General features: G+C 48.3%; 1 protein-coding gene across 1 annotated transcript in view; it reads right to left on the bottom strand.

Moving 5' to 3' along the window:
• Positions 1–840: 840 nt before the first annotated feature.
• LOC138583067 (sterile alpha motif domain-containing protein 9-like) overlaps positions 841–19,822 on the bottom strand; it is a 71,633-nt gene continuing 52,651 nt past the window's right edge. The window contains exons 3-4 of the mRNA XM_069654990.1: positions 7,904–7,950; positions 841–7,813 (exon numbers count right to left, since the gene is read on the bottom strand). Of these exons, the coding sequence (XP_069511091.1) occupies positions 3,033–7,813; positions 7,904–7,907 (4,785 nt within the window). The 5' untranslated portion in view covers positions 7,908–7,950 and the 3' untranslated portion in view covers positions 841–3,032. The remainder of the gene's footprint in view (positions 7,814–7,903; positions 7,951–19,822) is intronic.

Raw genomic sequence — 19,822 nt, forward strand, 5'->3', positions numbered from 1 at the left:
AACATTAGTGCCCTGTGAAAATATGGCAGGGATCTTGCAATTAAACATTAGTGCCCTGTGAAAATATAACATTACAGCTAGTCGTTAATACCTCCTGGGATAATAACCCGCAGCTGTAAAATACCACCAGTGGAACACAAATGTCTGTGTGTATATTTACACACACACACACACTGTTCAGTCGTGGTTATGGGAGCACGTTTCTCTTTAAAACCTGCTCCTAGAGGATCCTACTTGGGGCATTAAATAAAGCCTGCCTGAACATAATTCCTGATGTTATTTCCCACCAGGGGTAACCGGGCGGAGTGGATTTTATTGGTGAACAGTATTTTCCTCCCCTGTACCGTAAATGTCATTAAAGCTGGTGTTAATTTGATCACAGGTTTACCTGTACTGCCCATACTGCAATATGGCCTAATACGGTCAAATGCCGAGCACTGTCCTCAGAAGCACATCTGCGATGACGTGGGCCTCCCTAGTCGCATAATAGTGATGGATTACATGACTGGGTCGGGAAAAGGCAGTTTCTAATGTGAAGGAACCAGATCCCAGCTGGGACTTACAGCTTGTTCCATCTGCGCTTGAGTGATGTTTCATACAACAAACATCCTTTTACTTGGAGGCACTGAATAAGAAAGTGGAAAGCATGCTAATGAGGGATCTACACTTTTACATCTGGACCCTGCAGACGTCATCATCATGCGACCAAAGTGGTGCCCTTTTCCCCACGACATTTTATGGCATATTATGACCTTTTACAATTAAATGAGGCGTGAAAATCGCTGCAGAAAGGTGCTTAGAAGCTTGAGGACAAAAACATAAATAGACTTTGAGAATGGCTTCCAGCTTAAAATACTTTTTATAGTTTGTTTAAAAATACACATTGTATTGAATAAATGTACATATTAAAAGCAGGCATTTCCACAATTCAATTAACATTCATTAGAAAATATTTTATTTCTGCATTTTCACTAAAAACATAACCTCTTTATCACATAATGGGCAAGACTGACCATATGACGTTTCCGACAGAAGACTCTGCTTTGACATTATTGTAAAGGCTTGAGCGCCTTCAAACTACATGGAGATAAGATGGGCTCCCCAGGTGCCTGCCACTTTATTGTACACCCCAAACCAGCTGGGATCGACTTGATGGCCAAGACACACTACTCTACACAAATTTGTCTTGCTTTCCTGCGGTCATGAGTGCTCTGTGATTCCTGGTATGGTTTCTAGAGTGGGATAATAGCCATGTAGTGGCATGTCCCACAGATGCCAGCTGCTTGTGCTAGTTTAAGGACATGCTTTCCCTAGACCTCTCATGCGGCACACCTTGATCTGACAGGTCACCATTGCAAGTCCTCCTGGTCGGTACTCAGCTTTCAAGCGTCACTGGAGACCTGCAGGTCGGTGCCGCGGAGTGGCTACACGAACATCTGCATTTGTAAATGCACAGGGTCTTTGTTGCAAGTAAGGACCTTTTTTTAACATTGTCAATGTAGTTTAAATACAAGAGTTCAATCAATACGACAGCCTTCCTCTATAACGAGGAGAGTAGTTATTCTGACGGCCATCAGTAGATGCATTAATATTACATCTCCATGTTTGTAAGAGGGGAGGGCACAGCATGAACTGCAGCCATAACTTTTATAACTGATCCCTGGAGCACTACCTAACAATATGGAGATAGGTCCCAACGCTACCACGTTCCCTTCAGAAAATATACAAAAGGTACACAATCTTAAGTCTGTCTACCAGCCGTTAAGAGTCATCTATCTAAGACTTCAATTGGACATCACCTTGACACAAAGGCGACAACACAGCTCTGTGTGCTTTTCACTGCACTATTTGCTTCAGGTCCACTTAAACGCCCCTTTCAGAGTTTCAGAGGGTGGGTTATCCAGCACATTAGAAGAAGCTAACTGGCATCTCTGTGTTGCCCTCAAATGCTGTGCATATCCCAGTAGAGGCCACACCAGTTACTTTAGCCCGAACCCATTCTCAGATGTCTAGGTGCCACACCCTGTCCTCCCCCAGTCCGGGTTTAAGTTTTTTTCCCATATTTGAAAAGGCCTGGCCTCCCCCTTTCTGAAACATATTGTTTTCTTGTGTTGTTGTTGCATCTTCTATGAAACTGGTTGGATCGGTGTTGTTGCTTCTGGTGGTAGCTCTTACTTGCTGCAGCTACTCTTATTTTTTTTTTTAGCTAAGTGCCTCTTCATTGTGCAGTTATGATATGATATGATATTTTATTTGTATCGCGCTCGTACACAAGTGTTTCAGAGCGCGACTAGGCAAGGGAGGGGAACAAGGGAGAACACAGCACAACATAAAAACGATCTTACTAGGCCCAGTGACATTGAGAACGCGCAAGTGCATGGGAAAGGGAAAAGGGAAAAAGTGCATGGAAGGGGGAGAGTGGAAAGTGCAAAAGCCGAGGAGTGCAGATAAATAAAATAAATAGAAAATTGAGGCAAACTGTGGTAGTGCAGCCAGCAAGTGGCAAGTGATGTGTTAAGGCAGCAGACTGGGTAAGTCTGAATAAGTGCAGAAAAAGAGGAAAAATGGGGGGGCTGTACGGGTACAGATACAGTCCCCAGTGCAAGGGGTGGCCAGGAGGCAGTGCAGGAAGGTGGCAGGGTTGGGCACGTGTTTCTCAGGCTGCCACAGCAATCCATCCTTCTCCCTACTACCCTCGTCATTTTCACACTACAAGTTGCCTCAAGGCTCTGTCACCCAATTCTGGGGTGTCAATTACACCCCACATTCTCTAGAATTAATATCCCTCCTGACCCCTTTAAAACAAACCAGTGGCATATGAGCAGTGGTAAATTACCTCTAAACAACACCTGGCGTTCTCAAGGTTTAGGCATCGTACACATTCAACATTTGATAACTTAAAAATGTGCAAAATACAGAAAACACAATCATTCTGTCTGGACAACATTCTTTAAGTGTCTCCGGAAAAGGCATTTGCAACATGTTGGTTCCAATTATTCCTGTTTTGTTCATGCAAGGTCAGGGACCCATTTTTACTTGGTGACTTGTATATCAAATGCAACGAGGCCATTAAACGAGAACCCTAGATAGAAAGTCACATTTTCATTTCCATGAGGCACTGAAGCAAAATGTAAGGGCAGAATATTGATCTTGTCACTTTTGCAGTGACCGTGAACATATACATTTCTATCCTCTGTCCATCCTACCACCCGCCTTAAAACCCTCGTCACGGTTTCTGCCTTCCACACTTCCCCATTCAGCCACTTCAAGCGCCTTTCCTGTAACCCACCCGAAAGCAGTTTCTCGATCTTGCTCTTATGTACAGTCCTGTCTAATCCATTGCCTTGGCCGAGGAAAAAGTGCGTGTAGATTCTTTTCTTTCTTGAAGGAACATTTTTGATTTTGATTTCATACAGGCGTTTCAGTGTCAGAAGTGCGGATATTAAGATGTTATCTTTTTCCGGATTCGAGTCCCTGTCCTCTTCGTCGTCGGGCCAATAGAGGAGAGTAAGCAAGAAATGGGCACTTGCTGGCAGCGGCATCTTTTTTTTTTTCAGGAAGCTCTTGCTGAGTTCTCTGAGCTTTGGAAATGTTATGAGTTTGAAGGACCTGGGTGACAGACATGCCAATGTAATGTGACAAAGTATGTAACTGATCAGATCAGCATAATCAAGACTTTCTTTATGTGTGTCTCCTACATACAGGCTGATTATCTGTTCAAGTTTCTTGGCTGACCTGTCGTCTTTCGAATCTGAGAGCAAGGAAAGAATTTGGGTGAAGTCACCGCCACCACATTTGTAAATGTTCATCCGTCTGACCAGGGGCGTTAGGAGAGCTTGAGATTCTGACCCTACAGCTCTTTGATGAGAAAGGACATCTAAGCTGAAGAATCTAGCACACAACAAGGATTTCCTGATGAACCATTTCCTAGGATTATTAACTGCATCCTCCTCTTTGTTGTTTTGCTCTTCGGTGACATTTTTATCTGTCTGAAAGTAACTGAGATCTTCTGAGATCCATTCAAGAGCATTGAAAATGTTGTGACGCAAGCCTTTCAAACGGCCGTGGAGTTTGTTCCATAATTCCTGTATTTCATTCGGAATATAGTCTTCGTTCAGATATTTGATCAGATCATTTGCTACACTCCGTTCTTTTGTTGCATGTCCCCTCTCTTTGTTTCCGTTGAACACCTCTACTGAGGAAAGCAGTTCTAACAGTCTACATCCAACATTGACCTCTCCAAAATATCCGCTGTTATTCATGCAATCTGCCTCTGACTTTGCAGCCTTTTCCGAAGCTCTAAAGCACTCCATCGCTTTAAGGGCAAGCTCTATGATTTCAATGACCTCAACAGTGTTGAACACCTTCCCCTCTCCCTTCTCATCAATGGCAGTATGAAACCATTTTTTGAACACTTGGCCTTCCGTATCTAAAATGAAAGAATCCCGCGGCAGATGCATTTTGGCAACCTCTGCCCAGTATTGAGCACCTTCAAACTTTAAATTCGTGTAATGCAGCCTGGCAAGTTGCTGGGCAACAAAGGGATCTTTTCCTAAGCGCTCATAAGCTGCTTTCAACAGAGCAATTGCTCCTTCAAGATTTTTTTCCGTATCACAGATATGCTCAATAAGCGGCGAAAAAAAGCTATCCACATTGTCTCCCTTACTTTTACGGTAACGTCGAAGAAATAAGTCTTTGATTAGCTTTATAAACTCTTCTCGACCAAATCGATGCTGAAAAAGAACCTTTTCTTCTAGAAGATCCATGGCAATTTGACACTGGTGCCGACTACCTGAAAGCTGATGCAGAATTTGCTTAGCAACAAGAGGGTGTATAATATGGATTGATGAAAGCCATGTGGTATTTTCTCGTAACTCAATGAAAATAAGTCTTGCTTGCTCACTCAAACTATTTTTAAAGTTATATGATCTTAATTTATCTTTCTCATCAGGAATGTATGCCCCAATTCCTAGAAAAGCCTCACAGTGTGATAATGAAATGCATGAATTTTGCACATACGAATTAAGTAAAGCGACATATCGCATCAGGCATGTTACAGGAGATGAGTCATCAATTCCTTGTAACAAGTGTTTTACAAAGTCCTTCACATACTGTTCATTAAATTCTTGACTCATTAAAACAAACGTTAAAATGAATTCAGGTTTAAACTGCTGTTCAAGTAGAGTGAGTTTACTGGCAAACAGTCTTTTCTCGTCATCTGTTAATTTATGAGTGACTGCCACCGTTTCAAGTGGAGAAGCTTTACAAAGCTTTTCTGGGACATTTGACCTCTTACAGCTCATAATAATAAAACAAGGCTTTAGTGAATAACCATTTTTATATGCCATAGCATCCCCTAAATCATGACTTAAATCGTCAAGGTACTCTTCATCGCAGTCTTCGACTAAAAGTAGTACTGGGAGGCAATGCTTGGTATCTTTTTCTTCGTATTCCCTGAATTTAACTGCATGCTCACTTACAGTTGTTGGTGGGAAGGCAGTTTTCACTACAGCACACCTTAAGTCCTTTCGGTTTTTCCAAAGAACCTGACGTGCAACCGTACTACCCCCACTTCCTGGCTGGTGAAATATCTTTATTCTAGCTATTGAAAGCTTTATTTTACCCCCATGCAAAATATCGTTTAAAATATCCTGAACCTCTCTGCATGCCTCTCGTTCAATAACCTCTCCACAGATCTTTTTGTCAGCAAGCCAAAAGTTGGACCAGCTGACTTTTCCACCATGATAGAAGTTACTCTCGATTTCATGTATCGTTTCTTGACTCCAAAAGTCTGGTTTTATATCATTGCATTGATCAACACACAAAATCTCAAGGGAACACAACTTTTCTTCCTCCACTGTTGTTAGTGCGCACAAACCTTTTGTCAAAATTGGTAAGTGTTTTGTAAGAGCGCTTGAGGGCAGCATGCTTTCAACTGTAGCATCTACGTGGCTAAGTTTCATTCCAACAATACTTATGTTGCTCAGTGTTTTCAAAGGACAGGACGCCTGTGCCATAGAAGCCCATACTTCATAGTTTTCTCTGGACTCTGCAATACAAATGATGTTATCCATTTCTGTGTAAAACTCGTGGAAAGTGTCAACAATTGGCTTCCGAACAGGAGATAACAATAGAAAAAACACCACAAATGATCCCTTTGGAAGGATTTCACCGCAGATTAGTGAAACAGCTTTCTTTAGATATTTCCTCTTAGTTTTTATCCAAGTGTTTTCATCGCAAGGTTTGTCACCTCCGAGGTAATCATTCCTTCCATTGCAAAATATCCAGCTGGTTTGGTCAAACAGGAGCATGTGTTTTTTGAATTCACTCATGCTCATTCCACTTTCAATAGAGTAACTTTCCAAGGAGTGCAGGTTTGTTAAGTGGTATTCTTTGTATTTTTTACACAACCCTGAAACATTCGAATCCGCATCAAAATCAAAAACGCAGAAAATGTTCATCCGTGTCAAAAAGTTGACATGATGTAGATCTTCCTCACTAGACCTGTTTGTGACAAGTATGTACCATAATGAGTCAGACATGGACTTCTTTCCGTCAGTTAACAAGATAGTCAGTTTTCTTCCCAGAATTTCTGGGTGCTCATTATCAGTTATGTATTTAGATTTTTCTGCCTTCTCTCGCCTGGAATCCCTTTCATGCATGCCATTAAATAATGCTAATTGATCATCTGACTTAATAGGTACAGAATTAGCTCCTACTCGGTTGTAGATAGTTTGCTTACCATAAGTAAGCTTATTAGAATGGTCAAAGGTAATTGGGCGTACTTGAAAAATCTTTGCCTTGACTATGCTAATTGAAGGTTCTATGTCAACCTCAATAACAAAAGTTTGCTCGTCTGTGTCTTTCTCGATCACTTCGATAAACTTAGGAGGGTGAATGCAATGTCGTACTGCCTCAGATTCAGCCACAAAACAATTCTCAATTAAATCCAAAGCATCAACATAATCACTTCGGTCTTTTACGGGAACACCAATGATCTGACCATGTTGATATTCATCATGTTCTTTGCTGTCCACAACCCCAAAGTGGATTGTGCCATTTGTACGAATGTTCATACACGCAGAACCAAAACGAAACACCTCATTTGCAAACTTTGATTTTCGTGTTCTGATGTCGAACTGCACAGCATTGGAGAATGATTTGTATTCGTGGCATGGAATGATCAAGTCTATTATACCAGTTTCTGGTAAAATGAGAACTGTATTTTTTACATACTTAAATGTATCGTCATTATTGGCAAATGGTCGAAACTTGGCAAAGGTTAGCGGCTCAGTGGGACTTTTCATCTTTTCCCCACTACTTGCATTCTTCAGCGCTCCCACGTGAGGGGCCTTGGCATGTTTCTGATTTTGGATCTCAGTGCCTTGAGCTACCAGGTGATTAGAACCTTTTTCAACACTTTTATTCTCACCAGGCTGGAAATTATTCTGTGTTTTTCCAATGTCATTTGCAGCATTCATTGAAGCTAACAGACTGTCTTTCATTTCCTCATTTTTCTTCAGGCCAACAGAATCCTTTTCTTGTGAAACATCTGGAGGTTGTGTACGTACAGGTGACTGAACATTGCTATGAAGATTTTCTAAAAGTTTGTTTCTTTCTTCGACAAGTAGTTTTATTGGTCCTTTTTTCATACCAATGCGGCTCAAAAAAGGTTCATCTATCCTTTTCAGCACATGGCCATCAACTTCTTCGTCATGTAATTTCTGTATGTATGCTTCTTTCATTCCAATCGATTGTAACCAGGCGCTCACATGGCCCTCATCCCACTTGTCTAAAGGCATTTTTAGGAACTCTAAAAAAAAGCAAAACATATGATTAGTGGCATACATTTACAATATTTTGTGTCTCAATAATATTCTGAAATAATGTACTGTATACACACCCATTTTCCTCTTGGAATTACTGCACTCTGATGTTCACATTAATTTCCTGAAATGCAAATACATTCTTAGTATGTTTGTGCTCATATGTTATACTCTTTATACAGATTAGCATAATCTTTAAACAAATTAACCAAATTCGCTCCAACATTATCCAGAGGTCTATTGTGAACTTTAGTGGACATTCTGTACTGTCTGTTTCCAGTGGAAAACCAATTGTATCTTAGGTCTCCAATCACTGAACAAGTGAGGATTGGTTCTAGGTGAGATCATATATATCCACAGGGTGGCACAATACCTCAGTGTAACATGAAGTGATGTTTATAATTGCTTTAATGTCTACGTTTGTTAAGATAGGACACAATGCAAACGTAATTGACTGACAAGTGTTACAGGTCTCCCAGAGAACCAAAGCTCACATTAGGCTTCAAATTGATGCATGGTGGTGCAGCAAGGGTGGGGAAGGGTGTTACCGATCTCCTTAGCAGCCTCTGGTGGTGAATAATGCAGTATTGAAGATTTTTACAAATCTTCTTAGTGTGTGATTTGGATGTCGTTCTGAGGGCAGCATTTCTTTTACGAGGACGGCCTTAAAACCTGCTATGAAGTGCAAAAGGTATTGGGAGGATTGTAGGTCTCAAGACATATGTCACAGTTTTGAGGGCTCATGACAAAGAAGTATGTGTCCCCTCAGTGCTTTTGGTTTGAGTGTGGGACACAGAGAAGCCTGGCTATCTGAGTGGCTGGAGAAGCATTTGATAGGGAATCTTGTCATGCAATTAGAGTGGACATACGTGAATACTTTTGCAAACCTAGCAGAAGACCTTAAAGGACACCACGGCAGTTACCGCGAGCTAGTGGGGTATCTTTCTATGAGCAAAAACTGGTTGTACTTCCTTCAGGTTGAGAAAGAGACAAACTGGTGGATTTTGGACTCTTCGGATCTGGAAGATGGAGAGGCAAGCATAGCTGACATTTCTGTACTTCAGCTGCAAATTGATTAATAGGCCTATTACCATAGGGTGGTTCTCGCTGGATAGGTATGGCAAGTTTTTCCTTAGCTTACTGTTCATTGGCATAAGGAGCTTTTCACAGCTGTGCTAATTTGGGTGCTGAGGCTCATGTTGGCATCCTGGATAATGTTGCGATTGAAGACTTCTTCTCTATTTATATATGTATGCAATCAAATACCAGTTCTCCCCAAAAACCTGAGGCAGTTCTTGGGGCTAGGATTAGGACTTCTAATTTAGAGCCATTAAACTTGAGGCTGTTGGGGTTCATGGAACACTCAATGCCTTTAAGGCCTTTGGAGATTGTTGAGAACTGATTGTGTTTGTGGGGCACACGCAGACAGTGGAAGTAGAGTTGGTGGTCTCCGAGTAGGTCCATTAGTGGTTTGATGCAAATGTTTTCTTTTTTTTAAACTATATTTGTAAAACGCTCAGAACATGAAGCACAATACAATTTGGTGAATACATTACATGACTGTTACATTAATAAATACAGGGGTTTCAAATTCATTAGTCGTACTACACAGTTCTCAAGAGCCATTTGGGAATACTGTCTCAAATTTGTCAAGAAAGGATCTGAATGGTGACCAGATGTCTTTTGGTCGGCTTGTGGGAGAAACATTTTGGATAAAGCCTTCTTCACATTCATTTACATATATCATGTCCTTAACTCAGCAGTTCAAAGCGGGTGCAGTTATACCTTTCCAGCATTTAAGTATATTCCTTTTTGTCACTGTACAGGCCACGTTGAACAATCTGTGCGTCTGTCATGATGCCTACCTCCAAGGAGCCAGGTCCGACCCAGCAACCCCAGAGGCAGGCATCATTTCCCCCAGGGGAGTGCCAGCGGGCCCAAGCTGGGGCCCTTTGGACGCAGTCCTGGCGCCTTAGGCGCCAGGCTCATGTTGGACCCCTGTCCTGGCGCCTTAGGCGCCAGGCTCATAAAGCTAGACATGTGTTCAAGTGTTTTAATGTGCACTTACCTGATGCAGATCATGCTGCCACATCCAGGCCCTCTTGAGGCCTGAATGGAACTACTTTATCTGTGGGATTACTTTCCACCCGGGTGTGGTCGGGGAAGGATACATACCTGATCGGAGGAAGGATACACACTTGGAACTTCTTCCAAAGCTATTTAAACCACACCCGATCAGCAACTCACGCTTCGCGTTGTTCTGCTCCTCGCAGCTGGACGCTCACCGTGTCAGCTCCTGCATCTGGACCTCAGCCACGCCTGTCAGTATCCTGGGTCACCTGCAAAGGGAGACAAAAGACCTTACCTGCTAAATCAGCACTACAGAGACATCACACCGACGATCCTGAAAAGGAAGACAACATTTTAAAAGCATTTCGCTACGATCGCTGCAGCGCTGCATTTCACTCACCTTTCCTGGACGACACCATCTTCAGCAGCGATCATCCGGATCCACAGCCACTTCCCAGAACCTAGAGAGAAAGACAAGAACAAGGTGAGAGAAGGAAGGGAATAGGAAAAGCTCAGTTTCCTTCTAAGTCTTACCTGTTGGGTCATTCCCATTTCATTTCGGGTCTTGCCGCTTCCAGGCATCCGGACACCGGCCCCTATGGGGAAAAAAGACAAAGACATTGAATGAGCGAATGCAAGACATTACCCGAGCGCTCATCCAGAACTTACCTGTCAATTACTGGAACTGCACGTTTCACTTCGGGTCGGCGCCATATCTCCGGCATTCCGAACCCCGGCCCCTAAGGGGAAAAAGACAATGAACATTATTATTAAGCTTGGACTTTTGGACTTGCAACAGAACTTTTACAGAGCCTTACCTGAATAGTCAAGCTTACCTGAACTCCCATCAATCCTCAATCCAGTGAAGTAACTGGGTTACAACGCGCCCCTGCATCAGAAGCAGGATGGAGAGCTCATCCTTCCTGACCCTAAGGTGAGACTTCACAGGGAATCGTGGAAGGGAATCGTGGAGGGTAGGAAGAGAGTGGGAGGCTTGAGCATAACTCAGTCAGTAGGTAATACTCCCTTTTCACGCACAGGGGAATATTCCTGCGAGCCGGAGAAGCCAGAGTAGAGGGGCCCTTCCTGTCCATCTTCAGAGTCCTGCGCTTCACCATTGAAGAAGCATCAGCACTCGAAGCCAGACCTGCGCCTCCGTGGGAATGAGGTGAACGTTACAGAACGCAAAGCCTACCCACAATTTCCCACCCGGGCGCTATGGAGACTTCCGAGACTGACCAGCTGGCCCAGCTTTTGGGGGAATTACGGGCGGAGGTGCACTCAGCCCGCCAGGAGACTAACGCTCTCAAAAGAGAACTGATCTTATCCAAGGAAAGAACAGATGACCTAGCCAAAAGGTTATTACAGGCCCAGGCAGGGCACACTCCTTTACCTAATTCCGGAGACATTTCCACATCAATGGGTTTGAGTAACCCGGTACAAATTAATCTACCTGGACACATGCCTTTGGCCCCGCCTGAACGTTTTGCGGGGGATCCCAAGAAATATGCCGTCTTTATGAACCAATGTCGTTTACACTTTCTATGCAGACTCGGAGCCTTCCCTAACGATCAGACCAAGGTAGCCTTTATACTATCAGGATGATCCCATTCTCCAGGATTTTCAGGGCTTCCAGACCAGCATGGAAAGATTGTTCGCTCGACACTCTCAAGGACAGGCCCTTGATAACGAACTGCTATCCTTACGACAAGGTAATCAGGATCTTCTGTCCTACATTGCCACCTTTAACAGACTGGTTGTGGAAACTGGATGGCCAGAAAACAAAAGGATCACATTGTTTCATTGAGGCCTGCGCGGAGAGCTTAAGGATGTTCTAGCTCAGATAGTAAACCCACCCCAGGTCTGCGCAGACTACATAGACTTGGTGGTTCAACTTGATCACAGACTTCAAAATAGAAAAGCAGATCGGTTAAAGTATGAAAACCGAGTACTGATCAAAGCCCACGCTAACTCCAAGAGTACCGACGTATCTGAACCTATGCAAATCGGTGGCGTTAAAGGACCATTAACGCAGAAAGAACGAGAGAGAAGGCGGCAAATGCAACTTTGTCTGTATTGCGAGACTTCCGGTCACTTTCTTCGAAATTGTCCAGTTCTCCAGCATGGGGTCTGGCATGGATTCACATGCTCATGAATATTCCCCGTCGTCAGGCTGGGAATCCTCGGTAAAGAAAAAATCAGTATCAGTTTCGTTTCTGATCTGTCTTTCGTAGTAATAACCAATCACTGGTCTCTGCGTCATACTGACCACAGCCAATGACTACCCTCTACCTAAGCACCGCCTCTGGCAGCCATCTTCAGATTTTTACCGCACGTTCAAGTGTTGGGATCCTCGTGCTATTGCTCTCGAGCGTTAGTGCTATTTTTTCACGTTTTTTCTCAAAAAACTTTGTTTTTTCGGTCAAAAGAGCCTCAATCTCCACCGACTCTCCATCCGATCAACGGGGACCTGTGTCGGATTCGTCCGCGCCCCTCAAGGGTGAAGATTTCATCGAGCTACGTTTTGGAGGGCTCCAGAAGCTTCTCAGGCCCGGACATGGCCCTGGAGAAGGGAAGCTCGACGCCCGGAAAGCTGTTCAGGGTCTGCCCTGGATGCCACCTGCAGAACGTCTTTAAGGAGGACGAACACTCCTTTTGTCTCTACTGCTTACATGAGGACAAGACGCACGTGGAGAAGGACTGTGCGTTTTGCGACAATATGTCGGAGCGGACCATGAAGGACCGCCATCAACGCCTCGCCAACTGGCTGGAAGGGAAGAGCCCGTCAGGCGAGAAGAAGAGGAAGAAATCCGAGCGGTCTTCTAAGACCTTTGAGGACGCCCCGGCGACGGGGGTCCAACACAAGGCCAAGCACCGCGAGTCCGCTGGCACCGGGAGCGCCGAACGGTCGGGCTCTACGGGCGCCAGGCAGGGCGCACCCTCCCCGGCACCTTCAGCCACGAGCCAACGCTCTGGGTCGGGTAAGAGGAAGGGCGAGCACCCGGCGAAGCTCCTGGAGAGGCCCCGGTCGAGCTCGAAGGCCCCATCGGAGGGGGAGCGAGGCAGTGTCCCCCCCCCTCAAGGATAAGGCGGTGAGCGCACCTAAGGTGGTGAAGGCCTTAATCCATCCGGCCAAGCCCTCTATCGATACTGTCGCGGCGGCCCTGGCTCAGCCTGTGGAGGCTACACCAGTGGTGGCGATCTCGGGGCTCAGAGTCTCCCTGCCACCTCGGAGGGAGTCCTCTTTTGTGCCCATCGATAGGACCCCCGTGAAATCCCCGGCGGGGAAGAAAAAGGGGGGGCAGGGCGTCGTCGTAGATTCGGCTTCAACCTCGGAGGAAGAGTTGATCGAGGACTTAAGCCACGGCCTTGGCGTGGATGAAGACCGGCCCGTCGGGATGGATCCCGTCGAGGGTGCCGACGGGGCCCCTGATCGCCCGTCGGATTCCCCTCTGCCAGCGCCGCAAGACAACTCGGCGGCCATTTTGTTGGCTATACAGTCCTTATGCTCAGAGATAAGGACGAGACTACCGTTGCCGACGGAGGAACCTCTCCCGTCAGGGGATCCTGAACCGGGAACTTCTGGTGTCCCCCCCCCCAAGAAAAGAAGGATTCACCCTCCACCTCCTTTTCAGCCGTCGCGACCCATCCAGCCCTCCTCCCCGTCCACCTGAGGGGATGATACGGGGACTGACACGGCAGCGACGGGTACGGACGACGAGGTATACGACGAGGATCTACCGTCGTCACCTCCCACCAGGGCTTCTCCGCCCGACGAGATTGGATCGTTCCACTCCATGATCACCAGGGCATCCGAGCTTTTCCAACTCTGCCCTGAGGAGAAGAAAAAGGAAGGATTCCTTTATCAACGGCGCGAGGCCAAGAGGAAGACGGTCCTCGCGGTGCCTCTACTGGACGACATTTGGGATGAGGGCCTCGCCCTCCTCAAGAACCCTTCCACGACGCCAGCTAGAAGAGACCGGTACGAGAAGAAGTACCGGGTCCCGGACGCGGCCCCCCTGTGCCTCCGGGCGCAGCCTACCCCGGACTCCGTCGTCTCCGCGGCGGCCAGGAAGAAAGCGGGGGGGGTGCGGCCTCCACATCGACTTCCCCACCGGACGGCGAGGGAAAGAAATTGGACGCTATGGGGCGCAGGGTCATCTCGTCTCGTCTGCAGCGACGACGATTAAAGCGGCCAACGCCTTGGCTATCGTGGCCCGCTACGACAGGGAGCTATGGTACAAACTGGCTCCCCTGCTGGACTTCCTACCGGACGACAAGAGGGCGGATGCCCTGGAGATCCTACAGGAAGGTGAGGTGGCGTCGGACCACGCCATCACTATTGCGACGGACATCGCCGACACTGGGTTTCGCCAGTTGGGCAACGGCGTGTGCCTTAGGCGGCGTGGATGGCTCAAGGCTACGGACTTCCGTCAAGACGTACAGACCAGAGTCCTGGACATGCCGTTCGATGGGAACAACCTGTTTGGGAAAACAGTGGACGATTCCCTTCAGGCCATTAAAGCGGACACTGAGACGGCCCGGGCCCTTGGGGTTCTGCAGCAACGACGGACGCCCTTTCGGAGCAGCGGAGGCAAGGGCGCCTCCAAAGGTTCCGGCGGCGGTTTCTCCACCTACCGTCAAGCGGCCCGCTCGTCGTCTCAGGAGGCCTACAGAGGACGAGGCATGTCTGGCAGACCCCGCCGTCGTCGCCAAGGAGGTCAAGGCGGCAAAGCCTGGTCGAAACAGGATTGAACCGGCCGTGGGGTCGGGCCCCCACCGAAGCACCCCGGTGGGAGGCCGGCTGGCGAGCTTCGTCAGCGTGTGGGAGTCCATCTCCACCGACCGTTGGGTGCTGGACGCCTTAGCCCGGGGCCACGCGCTCGAGTTTCAAAGAAGGTGCCCGCGCGTCCCCCCTGTGGCCAGGAAAGAGCTTCACGTCCCTCAGCTTCTCCTGGAGGTAAAGGCGATGCTCAGGAAGGGTGCCATCGAACTCGTCCCAAAGAGGCTTCGGGGCTCCGGAGTTTACTCGAGATACTTCCTCGTGAAGAAGAAGACGGGAGGATGGCGCCCCATCCTAGACCTGCGACGTCTGAACAAGTTCATCAAGGCACAGAAGTTCCGGATGGTCACCCTCCAGCACGTCCTGGGTCAGCTGGAGGAAGGAGACTTCCTGTCGTCGTTGGATTTGGAGGATGCCTACTTCCATATTCCCATCCTAAAGGGGCACCGAAAATTCCTCAGGTTTGTGGTCCAAGGGCGTCACTACCAGTTCAAAGCCCTCCCCTTCGGACTACGGTCGGCACCCAGGGTATTCACCAAGTGCCTTGCACCGGTGGCGGCGCAGCTGCGCCGCGAGGGGATCCACGTCTACCCCTACCTGGACGACTGGCTCATCCGAGCCAAGCGAGGGAGCTCGCCGTGGAGCACACGGCAAGGACCGTCCAACTTCTCACGGACCTGGGATTCTCCGTGAACTACGCCAAGTCCCACCTGGTACCCGCGCAAAACGCACTGTTTCTGGGAGCGAAGCTCGACACAGTGTCCCTTCTGGCCTCCCCGTCGGAGGAAAGGACCAGGTCCATCCTGGGCAAGGTACAGCGGATATTGGTTTCCGACGCGGCCAAGGTGAGGTCCATCAAGTCCCTCCTCGGAATGATGTCTTCTTGCATCTACCTCATTCCCATGTGCAGGCTCCGGATGCGCCCGTTGCAGGAGTTCCTGGATGCGCGCTGGATCCAAACGACGGGCGGCTTCGAGGAGAGGATCACACTCGACAAGAGTTTCCGCAGAGCGGTCCGGTGGTGGGGCACCCGCGCGCACCTGACGACGGGCATGGACTTCCAGACCCCAGACCACCAGGAGACAGTGACCACGGATGCCTCCCTGGAAGGGTGGGGAGCGCACACCGAAAATCTGCACGCGAGAGGCCTGTGGCTCCCGACGGAGAAGTCCCTCCATATCAACGTCCTGGAGCTCCGTGCAGTGTTCTGGGCCCTCAGGTCCTTCCTTCCGTCCCTCAAGGGCAAGGTGGTGAGGATCTTCACCGACAACACCACCACCATGTTTTACATCAGGAAACAGGGCGGAACCTTGTCCCCAGCACTGTCCAAGGAGGCGCAGGACCTGTGGCATTGGGCCGTCGCCCAAAGGATGTTTCTGGTGCCGTTTCATCTGGCAGGGATAAAAAACACCATCACCGACTCACTCAGCAGGGAGCTGCGCTCGTGCCACGAGTGGGAACTACGGCAGGATCTAGTGGATCGCCTCTTCCGACGGTGGGGCACACCCCAGATCGACCTGTTCGCGACGGCGACGAACTCCAAGTGCCGGAGGTTCGCCAGCAGGTTTCCCCAGGCGAGGAGCATGGGCGATGCTCTCTCGTTCCCCTGGGAGGGCCTGTTCCTCTACGCGTTCCCTCCTTTGCCACTGCTAATCCGGCTCGTCAACCAGCTCAAGAGGTCACGGTGCAGGATGATCCTCGTCGCACCTGCGTGGCCGAGGCAGATATGGTTCCCGGACGTTCTGGACTTGTCAGCGTCCCCGCCAATCAAGCTGCCGGTGGACGCGGATCTACTCTCCAGGGAAGGAGGCGCCATCCTCCACCACGACCCGAAATCCCTGAACTTGCAGGCCTGGCTCCTGCAGCGCTAGAGTTTGGAGGATACGACATACCGGCCGACTGCAGAGAGGTTCTTGCAAAGGCCAGGGCGTCCTCGACTCTTAAATGCTACGGACACAAATGGAAGAGGTTCTCTGTCTGGTGCCACGCACAGAAGATTAACCCTCTACGGATTACGGCTCCCCAGGTACTGCCGTACCTGCTGACGCTGGCCAAAGCTGGACTGGCACACGCGTCCATCAAGATTCATCTTGCTGCGATCTCCCGATACACCAGAACCACGGGCCGGACGTCCTTGTGGTCTCATCGTCTGGTGAAAGAGTTCATGAAGGGACTGTTCAGATCGTTCCCGCCGGTGAAGGCTCCGGCCTCGGCGTGGGAGCTCAACGTGGTGCTGACCAAGCTCATGGGACCTCCGTTCGAGCCTCTGCACTCGGCCCCGTTGAAGTTTCTGTCGTGGAAAACAGCGTTTCTTGTGGCCATCACCTCCGCACGACGGGTGGGAGAGATCCAGGCCCTTTCCTGCAAGGCCCCGTACTTGACTTTTCACGACACGATGGTAGTGCTCAGGACGCACCCCTCCTTCATGCCCAAGGTACCGTCGGACTTCCATCTCAACGAACCCTTGGTGTTGCCTGTGTTCTTCCCGTCGCCTTCGTCGACGGCTGAGAGGACTTTGCACTCGCTGGATGTGGCTAGAGCGCTGAAGTTCTACGTGGACCGCACGAAGTGTTTTCGGAAGACGTCACAACTCTTTGTGAACTTTGGACCTGTCAATCAGGGGAAGGCTCTCTCGAAGGCTTCCATTTCCAGATGGCTCTCCGGCTGTATCATGAACTGTCATCGGTTGGCAAACCGACCGCTGCCTGGCCGTCCAAGAGCCCATTCCACCAGAGCGATCGCAGCTACCACGGCGTTCCTTTCTGGTGTGCCCCTGCTGGACATATGCAGGGCTGCTACGTGGAGGTCGACGCACACCTTCACGAAATTCTACTGCGTCGATCGGGATTCCAGGGAGGAGTCCAGGGTCTGCCAAGCAGTGCTGCGCAACCTGTTCGCCTGAGGTGAGCCTGGTGAGGAGATAATATGCTTAATGTTGAGTTTGATGTAATGCTTAATGTTGAGCCTTTGCCACCTCCCGTGGTTGTGCATGTGTGTACTGCTATGTATTCTTTATTCATGAGCATGTGAATCCATGCCAGACCCCATGCTGGAGAAGGAACAAGTTACTTACCTGTAACTGTTGTTCTCCAGCATGGGTCTGGGATGGATTCACATGCGAACCCTCCCGCCTACCCCTCTGCGGCTCTTCACTTGGTCATACTGCCACTTCACGTGCTTCCAAATCTGAAGATGGCTGCCAGAGGCGGTGCTTAGGTAGAGGGCAGTCAGTGGCTGTGGTCAGTATGACGCAGAGACCAGTGATTGGTTATTACTACGAAAGACAGATCAGAAACGAAACTGATACTGGTTTTTTCTTTACTGAGGATTCCCAGCCTGACGACGGGGAATATTCATGAGCATGTGAATCCATGCCAGACCCATGCTGGAGAACAACAGTTACAGGTAAGTAACTTGCTCCTTAAACCACTTAAGAAGGTGGTTGGAGCTACTGATAACAAATTATTGACACCTCATTCGGGAAACGACCTAGCCCGACAAGCGTAGGGGTCCGCTTGCCGAGCTTGAAAACGAACTCTTTGACCTCGCATTTTGTCATGCCAATGGTGCTCGTGGACCCAAAACAGCCTCAGCAGTTGCATGCTATAAAAGCATACATCGACAGTGGAGCTATTGGAAATTACATAGACCGTGAATTGGCTTCCAGGATTAAGCTTCCTCTCCGCCCGAAAGTAACCCAAGATGTCATTACTACAGTAGATGGAACCGAAATAGCCTCTGGGCCAGTAACGCATTCCACTGTTGAAGTGACTCTGGTGGGTCAGGATGGACATCGGGAAGCAATCATGTTTGATGTGATCAAGGCCCCACAATTTCAAGTAATTCTTGGAATTCCTTGGTTAGAAACACATAATCCCAGAATTGACTGGCGAGCAAAGAAGATGATAAGTTTTCCTGATTGTGAACCAACTTGTTATCCAAGAAATCCAGCTATGGGTCTAGCCTCAGCAACTTCCACCCCTGTACAGCTACCGTCAGAATACCAAGAATTCCAAGACGTTTTTCAGAAAGAACAGGCTAACACGTTACCTCCCCATCGGTCTTATGATTGCCAAATCGATCTGGTACCCAATGCTCAACTACCTTGTAGTAGGATTTATGCTCTTACGGAACCTGAGAACCTGCATTTGCGTCAGTATTTAGATCAGTACCTAGCCAATGGTTTTATTCGCCCGTCCCAGTCTCCTGTCTCTTCAGCTCTGTTCTTCGTGCCGAAAAAAGAAGGCGACCTTAGAACGTGTATAGACTATCGCGCCCCAAATCAAATAACGATTAAGTATCGTTATCCTCTGCCCTTGATCCCTGAGCTTATCGACCAGGTGAAAGACGCTTGTGTGTACACCAAGTTAGATCTCCGAGGAGCTTATCACCTGGTGCGCATAAAAGAAGGCGACGAATGGAAGACTGCATTCCGCACCAAATTTGGGCTCTTCGAGTATCAGGTGATGCCCTTCGGGTTGTGCAATGCACCTGCCGCCTTTCAGTACTTTATGAATGATGTTCTTCGGGAACTTATCGATGTCTGTGTCATTGTTTACATTGACGACATCCTGGTGTACTCTTCTTCAGAATCTGATCACAGAAAACATGTTAGGGCAGTTCTTGAGAAATTGCGCCAGCACAGACTATTTGCAAAACTCGTAAAATGTGTTTTTCATACCACAGAAGTTGAGTTTCTCGGATTCATCCTGACACCTCAAGGAGTCCGAATGGACTCGCGAAAGGTGGACGCCATCCTCAAATGGCCATCTCCTAGCTCGGTGAAGGGAGTTCAGAGCATGCTCGGCTTTGCCAATTTCTATCGAAGATTCATCCCGGAATTTTCCCGAACAGTCCAACCCATCACCGCTCTCCTAAAGAAAAACAAACGGTTCGAATGGACTCTTGAAGCCGAACAAGCCTTCCAGGACCTGAAAACCAAATTCACCTCTGCACCTGTACTGAAACACCCGCACCCAGGTCTCCCGTACATAGTGGAAACCGATGCATCCAGTTCGGCCATGGGAGCTGTCCTGTCGCAAAGAGACCCAAAAACTAACCAACTACACCCAGTGGCCTTTTGGTCCAGAAAATGTTCTCCTCCTGAAATCAACTACGCAATTACCGATAAAGAGTTACTGGC

Source organism: Ambystoma mexicanum, chromosome 3q (genome assembly GCF_040938575.1).
Source record: "Ambystoma mexicanum isolate Mex_15411 chromosome 3q, UKY_AmexF1_1, whole genome shotgun sequence".
Classification (NCBI taxonomy): Eukaryota; Metazoa; Chordata; class Amphibia; order Caudata; family Ambystomatidae; genus Ambystoma; species Ambystoma mexicanum.